Genomic DNA, 15,048 nt, shown 5'->3' with positions numbered 1-15,048 from the left:
GTGTGTGTGTAGCTATGGAAAAAATTAAGAGACCACTGCAAAATTATCAGTTTGGATTTACTATTTATAGGTAAGTGTTTGAGTAAAATTAACATTTTGGTTTTATTCTATAAAGTACTGACAACATTTCTCCCAAATTCCAAATAATAATATTGTCATTTAGAGCATTTATTTGCAGAAAATGACAACTGGTCAAAATAACCAAAAGATACAGTGTTTTCAGACCTTTCAGATAATGCAAATAAAACAAGTTCATATTAATTTTTAAACATCACAATACTGATGTTTTAACTTAGGAAGAGTTCAGAAATCAATATTTGGTGGAATAACCCTGATTTTCAGTCAAAGCTTTCATGCATCTTATGCTCTCTACCAGTCTTTCACATTGCTGTTGGGTGACTTTATGCCACACCTGGGGCAAAATTTCAAGCAGCTTTGTTTGATCTGTTGTGGCCTTCCATCTTCCTCTTGATCACATTCCAGAGATTTTCAATGGGGTTCAGGTGTGGAGCATGGGCTGGCCATAACAGGGTTTTGATCCGGTGGTCCTCCGTCCTCACATTGACCTGATTGACAGAATTCACAAAAATATTCTAATTTACAGTTTAGAACTGATTTTAAATCAACATAAAAAACCAGCACTAGAGAAAACAAGCATTTTTGTAAGTGGATAATTGGACTTTTGACACAAAATTTTCTAGTTACTGAGATATAGCCCTTGTGAAAAATTTCCCGTCTCCTCTATATACTATACACACACACACACACACACACTGCTAAATAAATAGAAACTAAATGAATATATACACACGTATTATGAACACATACATTAACAGTATTCATCCTGCAGTCTACAGGATCTTGTGTGACTGCCTTTGGTACACATAATTTGCCACAGTTGACAAATAGTGCCACTGAGCCCCTGAACTGGTAAAATTAATTGATTGGTTATGTGCCCAGACTATCTGATATGCACCATCACTACAGTCATGATATAGTAAAACTTCTAGCTCATCATTGTCTAGCAATGCTCATACTGTAGATGGCATGCCTGTCTCCAGCAGGCCTTTGCTTTGCTTTCCTTTTTCCTTTGCTTTCAGTAACATTCAAAGTATTTCGAAATGGACTTAAAACCAGACTAAGAATTGTTGCCTTTTTATAGGTGGCAATATGGAATTGTTCCACCTGTTGGTTAAAGTGCTCCTAATCTCAGCAAGGAGTTTATAGTATTAAGAAGAGGTTCTGAGATTACAGGGAATACCTCTTTTAAGAGTTTAGTTGGTATAGGATTTAACATACATATTGTGGTTTTTGATGTTTTGATAAGCTTTGTTAGCTCTTCATGATCTAGTTGCTCGTGATGAAAATTATGAGACACTGTTTTCTGAGGTACTGTGACAGCATAATTCCAATTTTTTTTATGAAGATTTACATTTTATCAGTAAAGAATTTCATAAAGTCATTACTATTGTGCTGTGACAGAGTAACTGGTTCAGTTAAGGCTTTATTCCTAACCAATGTAGCCACAGTACTGAATAAACACCTACTGTATGATTGTTGTGGTTATTTTCTATGAGTTTGTTAAAATATGCTGACCTGGCAGCTTTTAGTGATTGGCTGAACTGTGAAATACCTCTAATTTTGTATTCTTGCACTTGCACTCTATTTTCTGAGCTGCACTCTTGAGAGCATGAGTGTGATCATTGTACCATGGTGCGGGCGTGTTCCTTAAATTTTCTTTAGTAGAAGGGGGCAACACTATCAAGAGTGCTAAAGAAGACTGGATTTATATTTTCTATTTTTATATATTACATCAAGTTCATCTAGACTTTTTTGGCTTACTATCCTTAGGACATGTCCCAAGAAACTTTAAAATGGCAGTTATCAAACTGTTTATTAAGAAGCCACAGCTTGATCCTGAAGGATTGGCTAATTATTGACCGATTTAAAATCCCCCTTTTATGTTGAAAATAATAGAAAGGGTAGTGTCCCCCCAACTATGTTAATTTCTACTGAGAAATAGTATATATATATGAAAGATAGGTCAGGATTTAGGCCCCATCAAAGTGCAAAGAATTTGCTTATAAAAGTTACAAATGACTTGCTGTTATCATCTGATCGCGGCTGCATTTCTCTTCTTGTGCTTTTAGATCATAGTGCTGCCTTCAACACCATAGATCATGACATTCTCTTGAATAGACTTGAGAACTATGTTAAGTCCTAATTAGCAGACCACTACCACTTTGTCTGTGTAAACGAGGAATTGTCAAATCAAACAAAAGTTAAATATGGTGTGCCACAGGGATCAGTTTTAAGGCATCTGCTTTTCTCCTAATATATGCTTCGCCTGGGAGATATTATCAGGAATCATGGAATACATTTCCACTGTTATGCCAACGATTCCCAACTTTGTATTTCTTCGTAACCCAACAAAATTTCACAATTCTCCAAATTAGCAGAGTGTATTAATGAAATCAAGACTGGATGGCCTCTACTCAATTCCAACCAAATAGAGGTACTAAATATTGAACCAAAAACCTCTAAAAAAAATAAGCCGCTAAAATATAATTTGTCTCTCGATTGATGTACTGTTACATCATTAAAATGGAATACATAGACTATCAATTAATTGCCAACAAAAGCCTTCATCAGCAAACTAACAAATAAGAATGCATCATTGTGAACTTATGCAGTTAATCCACGACGAACTTCAAAGACATTTGTAATAAATCTTACAGTTCTTACAAAACCATTGTTTGAATACTGGCCCTTAACATTTACATAGCTTACTAATTTTAAACCATGACTTGCACTGCACATAAATAAAAGCATTATATTCATGCTGTTTAGCCAGAAGGGAACTGGTCCCCACAGTGAGTCTGGTTTCTCCCAAGGTTATTTTTCTCCATTAACCAACATCTAATGGAGTTTTGTGTTCCTTGCCACAGTCACCTTCAGCTTGCTCAATGGGGTTCTAAATACAGTTATTATTGAATTATTAATTTTTATACACAAATTACAATCATATGTATTCAAACTACACAATAATAACTAAAATTCTTTTTAGATATTACAGTTTCATTTTCTTTTAATGCATGATTTCCTGTAAAGCTGTTTTGAAACGATGTGTGTTGTGAAAAGCGCTATACAAATAAAAATGACTTGACTAATGAGGTTTTGTATGGTTGGCAAGTTGCAATGCGTCTGTACCAACTCTGTTGCTGGTCATAGTGTATAGGCCTATTTGCAAATACAATGTGTGTATGCAAATATAGGGAGGACAGATCTGTGCTGGTTGTCACATAGCGACATTATCAGAAGGACTATACTTCAGTAACTAGAAGGTTTGAACCATAAGTCCAATTGCATAAATGTGTGTTTTCTCTTGCAGTGAGTTTGTATGTTGTTTTAGAACAGCTAGTTTTAAACTGTAAGGCTGATTTTGCCAGGTTGGGAGCAAGTTGTCACACATTTTATATGTTGTAATGAATTTTGATTATAATTGTTTTACCGTAATCCTCTTAAAAATATGAAGGGGCAAGGATACAGATGTCAGGCATACATGGTATAATTTGAAAGCTTAGAATCTGTAATACTGTAAAATCTGTAAAAAGTGTTACAACTACTTTAGGATTTTACAAAGAAATATAATTGTTCCAATACATCATCATACAACAGAGCATAGATTCCTGATTAACACCATGTCTTTAACCCAGTTTTTGTCTGGTCTCATAGTCAACCCAAAGCAAAAATATGCAACCTCGTTTTTTATTTTTAATACATATGCAAAGATTTCAAACAAACTTCTTTCACATTGTCATTGTGGGGAATTGTTTGTAGAATTCTGAGAAAAATAATTAATTTAATCCATTTTGAAATAAGGCTGTAACATAACAAAATGTGGAAAAAGTGAAGCGCTGTGAATACTTTCCAGATGCACTATATGTATATATAAAACTGCTTAATTACCAAAAGTGTATAGGGTCATTCAAGACCCAAGATATTTAAGTGTCTGTTTTTTTTTTTTTTTTTGTTGTTGTTGTTTTTTTTGCATTTCCTCAAATCATATTATGATTATTTCACATCTATGTAAGTTTAATATCACATGATATATATTTCTTTGTTTATTATAAGACAAATGTGTACTACATTCATACAAATGAATACTATCTCATGTTGATTTTCTGTGTGACAACGATGAATTATCAGTATTTCACATGTGTACACATTTATATTATACATGCTATTTCTTACTCAAGGTGGTGCTGATGTGTCATTGACTTGATTTGACATTGCTATTTGATGAGGGAGCAACGTGGACGTAAACTATACCAAGTTTAACAAATAAACAGTATGATTTGGCTATTGTCATTTGGGTGTACTACTGAAATGATGTAAGTTGAGCATCTATTTTAGACTCAGAAAATGCTTTAGAAAATACGTATGTGTATCTTATTAGTAGATTATGTGTTTTGTGTAGCTCAATATGTGTCTGACAGCCAGTTGCGTCTCAGGAAATTTCAGTGTGGAAGTAATGAATCCTGTTCTATATTTGTTGCATCATGTCTTTGATATATGAAAAATAAAACAGCAAAATATATCACCAAATACTCCATTATTTTCTTGAAAATGTGACACTATCTGGGCTTTTTGTAGATCCATTTGTAATAGATATACGTGCCGGGTCTTTAAAGACCCAAGTATGTAATAATGTTTGGTGAAACATGCATTAAAATGTTAAAATGTAAAAATAGAGCAAAGGCTTCTTTGCAACCATTACCCTACAACATGTTCATGAACCTTGGCCGCTTTAGCAATAAAGCAGTAGGCGTCCTCTAGTGATACACAGAAGATACTACACTATACAATCTTTGGTTTTTATGAAGTAGCCATTAATGCAAATGGATCAGCAAATGGATAATTGCCATTAAATTTCAAGCAGTGCTCTGCTGTGACATACTACAGCCTTTAAAAAATATATATCTACTGCAGACATTGACTTTTGAGATTATATTAATTTCCATTACTTTTCCAGGCCTTAACAAATCATGGGAACCCTAATGTGAGAAAATTGGTAGCTTAACAGAAACACAAACAGACAATTTCATAGCATAAATTCTATTTATTATTTGCCTGTAGTACAGATAAGATGCATCAATTTATATATACATATATATATTCACATACAGACAAACAGGAGACTCTCACAGCCTTACAAACACACATCAAATACAAACAGATCCTATATATTGTCCATGTGCTCCCAGCACATCATGGAGAATCAGTTTCATGTATGGCATTGCACTGATGACTCACAGAAGTGAGAAGTGTTTTGTGAACGTGGTCCGGGGCCCAGTGGCCCCTGATTATTACGTCCAAATGCTCACTCATTATCATTCTGTCCTCCCAATGCTGGTGTAGAGCCCCCATCAGCCCTGGACATACAGCAAAAAAACTCCTTGTCTGGTCTAAGGCAATGGAGCACATTGTAGAGACAAACACACACACACACACACACACACACACACACACACAAAAAGATGAAAACTAAAGTAGGCTACTGAGCAAAAAAAGGTAAATGGATTTTCTATGAAGAATATACCCCCACCTCCATTAACTATACACACAGTCACACCACACAAGGCATGTTTTTTTTAAACACAAGAAAAAACTTAAAAAATCTTCACTTCAATAGCAGCCACTAACCACCAGATCTTTGTTTCTCTTTTGTTTTGAGTAAAAAGGGATAGATTTAATGCCAAACATTGATAATATCAAGAGCAGAGATGGCACATTGCCCACAATCAGTTCTACTTTCTGTCAGCTATTTAATCTTTATATTACATTTGAGTAAGAAAAATAGACACACTTTCTATACTCTCTTGTGCTTCTTTTAGTCAGAGAGAGAGAGAGAGAGAGAGATGCATAATTCCACCAAACAAATGTGGACAAAAACAAATGTTTCCTTTTGAATAAATATTGTACAGCTATTCCTGCATGTCCATCCATGGTCTTGTTTTTGAAAAACCCAAATATGGCCAAAAAAAATTAGCTAGAAGTTGATGGGAAATTTTTTAAACCCTTTTTCACTTCTAAAGAAAAAAGGGGGCACATATTTACTTAACTGATGATTCAGCCAAATCCTTGGTGATTCACTCTCACAGTGACCTCAATTAACCTTTCAGTAAAACAGTGGAAATAATCGAAGGATTCAGATTTGCAAAGGTTAAGGGTCCCTTATGATGGCATAGTATCTGGTACTTAGAATTAGAATAAAAATCACAAAATATATATATATATATATATATATATATATATATATATATATATATATATATATATATATATATATACGTATAATACACTATGTACAATAAAGTTAAAACACACAAATGCATTAAAGGTGAAAATAACATGATCAAGCGGTTTTGTACACTCATATGTGTACTTTTGTGAGTCACTACAGTCTATATTGCATTATACATACTAATATCACACGTGACGCTCTGGGCTTACCTTCAGTTTACGATGATTTCAGTGGGTTTTTTTCTGTAGATAATGTTCTTGGTTTTGTTGTTACACTAAAAGTAATGGTGATTTTAAAACAACAGAAAAAACAACAAAGCAATTCAGTTGAACTAACATGTGAGTGCAGTGATCACCAAGTGTTTGACATTTGTTTATGTAGGAGATTACATGATTAAATCACTTATACTTTTTTTTTTTTCTTTCATTTCTTAAAGTCCATGACAAATGGAAGTAATCGTCTTGCTACAACACAGAGCATCATGCTCTTTATAAGAGCGTTCACACTGACAGTGATTAAATAACAGGAGATAGTAGGAGATCTTACATTGCATCCCTGCTGTTTTGAATAAAGTTGATCTCACTTAACTTTGTCCCATCGCCAACGACCACTTAGGCACATGACGCTAGAAATCGTTAACTCTCATTGAAAATGAATGACTACTGGTCTCTTTGTAGCTGCAAATGCTGTCGGTGTGAACGCCCATTTAAAGTGTCAGCCCAACAAACCCATTCAGGGCAATTTAAAACAAAAAAAACATACAAACTCAAAAGCTCACTTACAGTTAAATAAAAGATGCAAGCGATGATTCCTGCATGCACAAAGTATGCATGTGTGATTGTGTGTGTGCAGATGTGTACAGCTGGGTTTATTTCTTTGAAGCAGGTGAGCATTTATGGAAACCGAGACACTGAAATAAATAGAGATTGAATGTTGAACTTTTTTTTTTTTTTTAATAGTCCACAAATTTGTTTCTTGATTGTTTGTCTCATTCCAGTGTAAGTGTTACAACAATGGAATTGTGCATGACTGGTTTGTCTGGGCATTGTTTGAAGACTAAGGAATCATATGATAAGTCATAAGGGTGCAAAACAGCTCCTGCAGGTTTCCCGGTCCAGCAGGACAACGCAGGAGAGATTAAGCCATCAGTGTGGCCTCTTAGGTCCTCCTCCATCCCATGCCCCCAATCGGGAGGACAGGTTGTCTCTGAGACCAAAGGGGCAATGTGAGGACAGGACTCAAAGGCTAATTCTGTGTGTGTAGGGTGGGTATCAGCGCAGGCAATAGTCAATTAGTTTCGTAGGACGAGAGCAAGGCAGCATCTACAGGCTCCATACAGGAGGGACACGTGAAGGACCTCATCAGCCAATCATCTATGCAGTCCAGGTGGTAGATGTGCATACAGGGGAGGAACCGGATGGGGTCTCCGTACACAAAGTCCATCATGCAGATTACACACCTGTGCAGAAAACAGATGACACCATGTTAACACGCACCTCTATTGTGAAGAATATACAGTGGTTGGTGTGCAGTCCAAGCCTGCAACTATTAATCAGGCTGAAGAGTACATTTTATCTAAATTTAAACTGTTATTCTTAATTAAATGGTGTTCTTAACTTAAGAATCAATGCATTTTATATAACAGAGAAATATAGATGGATACATAATAGAACCACTCACTCTCGAATCTTCTTCTCGGTGCCGTCACTGCCTGGATCATAGACTCCTTTGGGCAGGTGTTGAATGAGGCCGATCCTCTGAGCAATACGCACCTGCTCCTCTTCAGTCAGTTGGGTCGCCAACCGGGCTTGGCTGGGAGTCGGGTGGTACACCGGCACATGGATCTGCTCCTGATAAAGCACACAAAATAAGAATGTATATAACCTTACTTGTATACAAGTACACAGGGAGAGGCTACAAAAGTGTGTCATTTCTGATACTAGAATTCACATTTTGTTGTAACACACTGTACACTTATTACAGAGAATGCTCAAGGACCCAATGGGATAGTTCATGGATCGCACCAGAACCTAGAGCAGCCCAGATCTTTTTTTTAACGCCATCCCTTAAAATTCAATATTTTTGTAACATTGTCAGCGTAATATGTTATCACACTGAATGTTACTAGCTATGCGAAGCCATATATGACTACACAAATCCAGAATTGAGTACTCAGTTATTCAATGTCAAATACAGTTATGAGTAAGCATCTTCATATTTGAGGCATGAGAAACCAAACATCCACTAGGGGGCGTCATCTCCCTTTTTGCACTACTTTGACATAAAGGCCCGACCGTATGGAGTGCAAAGGGTACTTATGAAGAGGAGAGGGAGGTGAACAATAGCTCCCATTGAGACAGGTGCTCCGCATTCACTGGCCAAAGCTGTTTGGGAGACTGTGTAGGCTCTGTGTGCACTGGTATACACTGCCAAAAGTTATTACTTCCATTAGAACAAGTGGACGGTATAAACATTGTCTATTGCAGATTATTCACAACAAAAACTAGAAGCATTTATTTGCCTTGTTAAAAAAAGAAAAAGGTCCATTTAAAAATATTGTTTTGCTGTATATAATACAGTAAGGGCACTTACTGTTGGAAAAAAGCTATATGTTTTGTTTGGGTTCTTGACACAAATGCCCTATTTACATCTCAACAAAACATATTTAACATTGAATTATTGATGCTTAATATTTTCTAATCTCATGAGAACTGATAATATACAAAAACATGATCAAATCACACTTCCTCTTTGAAAAATGTTACACCTGTTAAATGTATTCAAGACCTCAGAACTAAATATCTTTTAGGATTTATTGTATTTTTCTACAAAGTGTTTTTGCTGGGATCAAATAGAAACAACTACTATTCTGGATAACAGTCACATTTCAGAAGCGATCTACTTTGTGATGCAATAGGGGGTTAAAACTTCAACAATAGCCATCAAATGGGCTTTGATTAGGTCAAAGCATCATATGAAAAGAATCTGCAGGGGAAAATAAAAGGTTAATTTTTTAATTACTATGATCAGAACATAACCAAAACTAATATGACATAACAGTCAGAACATGGATCTTAACCATCTGCTAAAATGTGATGATTGCTCTCTCTCCCTTTGGGACATCAGACCAGCTTTATCTATCAATCAGTGTTCTTGTGTGGTTGCTTTCAACATATTATAACATAATGCACAAATTAAGTTCTGATGTGTATCCTCAGAAGTTCTCATTGGCTGCTGTGGTGTGCGCATCAGAGCACTGACAAACAGGGTCCTCCAGTAACTGGATATCCTGTAAAACAGACCTTGTAATGCTCATTTTAGTGCATTAGAGATACCGGACACATTGCATTCAGTTGTCTATTACCCTAACCACCATACAAACTCAAAATAAAATTACTCTGAATGCTAAGGAGGGCATTAATATCACATTTCAAGCATCAACAAATGTGCCCTGGAGTTCAGATCATGTCTCCCTTTAAAACCTTAAACAGATTAGCCTTGTAAAGCAGTGTATAAGGGATTAAGGGAAAGGAGGAGGCGAGAACCGGCTTGACAACATCAAAAATATTTGAATGTAAAACGGAAACAAAAAGACACAAAGACACACACATAGGACGAAGAGTTGGTCAAATACTGTGATCTTTTACTGACTTTTTCCTCTGCATTTCACCCTTAGTGCTTTTCGCAATTATATCTTTAGCGCATTCTTAGTTTGGGATTTTGGTAAATAGAAATAATCATGTGGCAAAGGCATTGCTCTAGCCTTTCAAAGGCATATGTGCATACACCTGCTGTCTCGTACTTTGCTGATGGTGAAATCTGTGGCACGTGGTCACCCGAAGCATCCTTTTCCTAAATCTACCAGTACTTTGTCATCTCTTACTCTGAATGGTGGGATCAATCTCTTTTTTTTCAAAATAGAAATATGAAAAATGCAAAGGAATAGCTCAACTAAAAATTGTCATAATGTACTCACCGTCCCATGTCATTCCAATCTCGTATGACTTTTTAATTTATTGATCACATAAAGGAAATTAGGCAATATGTTGCAGTGCATTCAGAAAGTATTCAGACCCCATCATTACTCAAGGACATTCACAGAGTTGTCCTTAAGCCGCTTTTGCGTTGTCTTGGCTGTGTGCTTAGGGCCATTGTCCTGTTGGAAGGTGATAATTTCAGTCTGAGGTCCTAAGCACTCTGGACCAGGTTTTCATTAAGGATATCTCTGTATTTTGATGCGTTCAGCTTTCCTTCAACCCTGACCAGTCCCCCAGCCCCTGCCGATGAAAAACATGATGCTACCACCACCACCATGCTTCACCATTCGGATGGTATTACACAGGTGATGAGCGGTGCCAGGTTTCCTCCAGACATGAGGCTTGGAATTGAGGCCAAACAGTTCAATCTTCGTTTCATCAGACCAGAGAATCCTGTTTCTCACAGTCTGAGAGTCTTTTAGATGCATTTTTATGTGTCTTACACCGAGGAGAGGCTTCCGTTTGCCATTCTGCCATAAAGTGTCATAGCAAAGGATCTGAATACTTATACAAATGTGATATTTAAGCTTTTTCTTTTTAATAAATTTGCAAAGTTATCAGAAATTGAGTTTGCTTTGTCATTATGGGGTATGTTGTGTAGATTGATGTGAAAAATAAATGATAATATAAAGCATTTTAGCATACGGCTGCAACATAACAAAATGTGAATAAAATGAAGGGGTCTGAATACTTTCTGAATGCACTGTAGTCTCGGGTCACCTTTCATTTTCATTGCATCTATTTGTTTTTAGCTATTCTGCCAAAATGATGACATGATTTTTTTTTATTATTTCTGGGTGAACTATACATTAAACAAAACAATTATACAGTATCACAAAGTATTTTTATATATTTCACAGTACTTTCAAATATAAATTTCTTCCCCACTCCTTTGTTTGCTACTTGATAAACCTTTAACCCAAATCCAGATATATGAACGCACACCCTGATAGCGATTATTCAGATGTAGGAAATGTCTGCCAAATGAATAAATGTAAATGTATCCACACAGGGGAGTATTGTCCATAGGCAGGAGGGAGACAGACAGTGGAAACGAGGCCTGATGTCTGGGTGGAGCTCCAGGGAAAGGCAACAGTTGCGTACGCGTTGCTAGTTCTGATTTCAGCTCAGATTAATGTTAAGCTTTGAGATCAGGTTCAGCGATCACTTAAGAATTAGGTCACAGTGCAATGGCGATCTTGACTCCTTACAGAGTCACTTGATTACACCGAATCAGACAGGTTTTACTGCCTGCTGGAATACACACACTTATTTGCACACCAGATCAACACACAACCAAATGGAAAGAAAAACATCAGACTGTGTGCGAGTTTGGCACGTAGACCCTCACAATGTGGTGGTTAGGGGTTGCATAGACAAATGGACTATAACTAGCCCTATAACTATAACTAGACTAGGCCCCATGTGGAGGCCTGGGTATCTCAGCGAGTATTGATGCTGACTACCACCCCTAGAGTCACAAGTTTGAATCCAGAGTGTGCTGAGTGACTCCAGTCAGGTCTCCTAAGCAACCAAATTGGCCAGGGTAGAGTCACATGTGGTAACCTCCTCATAGTCGTGATGAGTGGTTCTCATTCTTAATGGGGTGCGTGGTAAGTAGGGCTGGGCGGTATACCGAGTTTTGACAATTTATCGATATTTTTTCTCAACGCGATACAGGATGAGACAATATCGTGTATATCGATATGGTTTGATGCAAACCTCTCCCGCTCAAGCTTCAGTTAACGCGCGCGAACCGGACCACTCCCACTCCATCACACAAGTTCGCCTGACAACATGGAGGAAAACACAGTGACGATCAAACCATCCGAAGACGATCTGGTTTGTAAAAAGAAAAACACTGGTTCGTTTATTTGGAGATGGTTTGGATTTAAAAGATCCGATGAGCAGCAAAACCAAGCTATCTGCAAAGAATGCCATAAAACGGTCGTGTCAAAAAGTGGAAGCACATCAAATCTCTTCCACCACTTACAACGACACCATAAAGTGCAGTACGATGAGTGTTTAAAACTTTGCGCTTCGTCTGCTACAACCTCAGCCACGAAGAATAAGCAGCCCGAAAAGTTTTCTGTCCCAAAACAAAGCTCGTTGGAAGCAAAATCTGTAAGTAATATACACTATAAAATACTTTGTTTATTAAAGAATGTTCTACCTCAAATAACCTACTTGTTCTGATAAAGTAGTTAAGTGTTCTACTGTTCTGTTTACATTATTTGCACATCAGAGTTGTGCAGCTGTAAAGTTTCAAACAAGCAGAAAACTTTGTTTTGTATGTTATTTTGATCATCACTGCTTTAATAAAGGTGATTGTGAAATCTCACATAAGGCTTTGACTTTTAGAATGTATTGTGATTTTAACTACCTTTTTGCACATAATATATTGCATAGCCGCCATTACATTCACTATATTTGTTTCCATATTCTTGAATATCAACATTGTTTTGCAGGATATCATTGGGCAGGATGTGAAATAATAATAAATAAAAAAATACAGATTTTCTTTATCCAAATAGGAAAAACGTAGAAAGTACCGAGATATATATCGTATATCGCCATTTCACCAAAAAATACAGAGATATGATTTTTTGGCCATATCGCCCAGCCCTAGTGGTAAGTAGTGCGTGGATTGCGGAGAATAGCATGAGTCTCCACATGCTGTGAGTCTCTGTGGTGTCATGCATAGGGAGCCACATGATAAGATGTGTGGATTGACAGTCTCAGGATTGGAGGAGACTTGTCCTCAGCCACATGGATTGAGGTGAGTAACCGCACCACTACGAGGCCAAAGTCAGTCGTGGAAATTCGGCAAGCCAAATTGGGGAGAAAAGGGAATAAATTTATAATTCTTTTAAATTCTGCCATGTGTAGTTGGTGTGTAGCAGTTCTCGGTAAAAAACTGAAAGCATTGGCACCATGGTTCACCAAGTTTAATGATGCATCTGGCGCACAAGGTTTGGTGAAGTTTGGTCTTCCACCGGAACACGGTGTAACACTGATGCCGCTGTTTATCTCTTGACTCGGCAGCAGCGAACCATGAGTTATTGTTTGTGACTGTTTTGTTACACATTAACAGCGAAATACTGCTAATGGTGTTTCGATAAACAAGAAAACTGTACTTTAGTACAATTTAGAGGTACTTGTACTTTCAGTATTACCCTGGCATTTTGTATTACTTTATACTGCCACTCCACTATATTTCAGAGGGAAATATTGTGGACAATGTATAATAAAAATGTTAAATATTCTTTGATAAAAATATTTGTTTAAGAAAGCAGCCTTCTTTTAAAAACGAATAAATAAATAATAAAATAAGAGTACCTTATTATAGTCATATTGGTGCGAAATCTGTTCACAATCCACATCGAAAAGGTCTGTTTTCATTCCAGCTTAAAAATGAACTATATTGGCCACCTATCAGTAATCTGTGAATTTTACCCCTCTAAAATTGGTCTTATTTTCGAATTAAAATACTTAAGCAGCATTATCACAATATCCCTTATCGTATGCATTTAAATAGCAAGGTTATTCCTTTTATAGTGATATACAGCATGTTGAGATGAGTTTGAAATGCACTTTATGTTGATGGATGTAGCGTAATCATGCAGGTATTAAGTTCAAATGTTGATAGTAATTAGAAAATGTTTTTTTCTTAGTTAAGGACCCTGACGAAAATTAAGCATGGCTTTACTAGAGTAATATTGTAGTAACCATGACTGCGGTCACATTGGTTTTCTGAGCAGAAATCATGGTTTTGATACAATTAAGCATGGTTTATAAAAGTAATACTGTAGTTTCCATATAGTAACCATGATTTTACTATACTGTATATTGTAACCATAACAGTAACATCATCAAATATTGATTTTGTGGTTACTATGATTAATACGGTTGTTATTATTATGGTTACTGTTGTAAAACCATGATTGTTATTTAAGGGCAAACCTGTTTAAGTGTTTATCAGACAGAGTATTCTTTGGATTTGGCAGAAACTGTTTTTACCTGAACAAAGGAAATACCGAACCGTACCCAAACTGTGACACTAAAACCATGACAAACTGAACCATGAGAAATTTGAACCATTACACACCTAATGTGCAGGGATCTTGGTAGAGAGAATGCTACATGAACCTTAGCTTCGGATGTGCCTTGATGCACTCCTACCTCCAAATACTGTCTGAGAAGGCAAAATTCAGATGTCTCAGCCAGCCTAGCCATCAAGAACACGGAGACCGCTGTTAAATTGCTCAGTTGAGAGAAACACTGACACCATCAGGCACTCAATCAACACTGTTGGTGCTACAAAGAAGGATTTTTAATTGGTTGACAGAAACAGACAGGCCGAGACAAAGAAATTAAGGGAAAGAGGAAAAAATTGGAGCTGGTGAGCGGGGAATTCTGCTTAGTCTTGTAGGCTTTGGGTGCTAAACAACGCATGCTGTCCAGTTTCCGGCCCTCCCTCATTACTGGAACAGACAAACCATACTGCGGTCCATTTTCTACACACTTTCTCTGAGTCTGTTCCAGTAAAAGACTGAAAGCACCACTCCCTCCCTGGACTACAGACAAACAATCCAAAACTTCACTGTATTGTCTGATTTTATGGCCTCTAACATTTAAGCATCAACACACACACACACACACACCACACTGCTGTAAATCCCAATGACAAGACATAACCATAAA

At 36.8% G+C, this 15,048-nt stretch overlaps 1 protein-coding gene across 1 annotated transcript in view; it reads right to left on the bottom strand.

Annotated features, from left to right (window-relative positions):
- Positions 1–6,345: 6,345 nt before the first annotated feature.
- Positions 6,346–15,048, bottom strand: part of rnf11b (ring finger protein 11b) — a 28,688-nt gene continuing 19,985 nt past the window's right edge. Inside the window, exons 2-3 of the mRNA XM_052094663.1 lie at positions 7,988–8,157; positions 6,346–7,766 (exon numbers count right to left, since the gene is read on the bottom strand). Of these exons, the coding sequence (XP_051950623.1) occupies positions 7,595–7,766; positions 7,988–8,157 (342 nt within the window). The 3' untranslated portion in view covers positions 6,346–7,594. The remainder of the gene's footprint in view (positions 7,767–7,987; positions 8,158–15,048) is intronic.

Source organism: Xyrauchen texanus, chromosome 27, assembly GCF_025860055.1.
Source record: "Xyrauchen texanus isolate HMW12.3.18 chromosome 27, RBS_HiC_50CHRs, whole genome shotgun sequence".
NCBI lineage: Eukaryota > Metazoa > Chordata > Actinopteri > Cypriniformes > Catostomidae > Xyrauchen > Xyrauchen texanus.
Note: the sequence above shows the minus strand (reverse complement) of the source record. Positions and strands in the feature narration are given on the sequence as shown.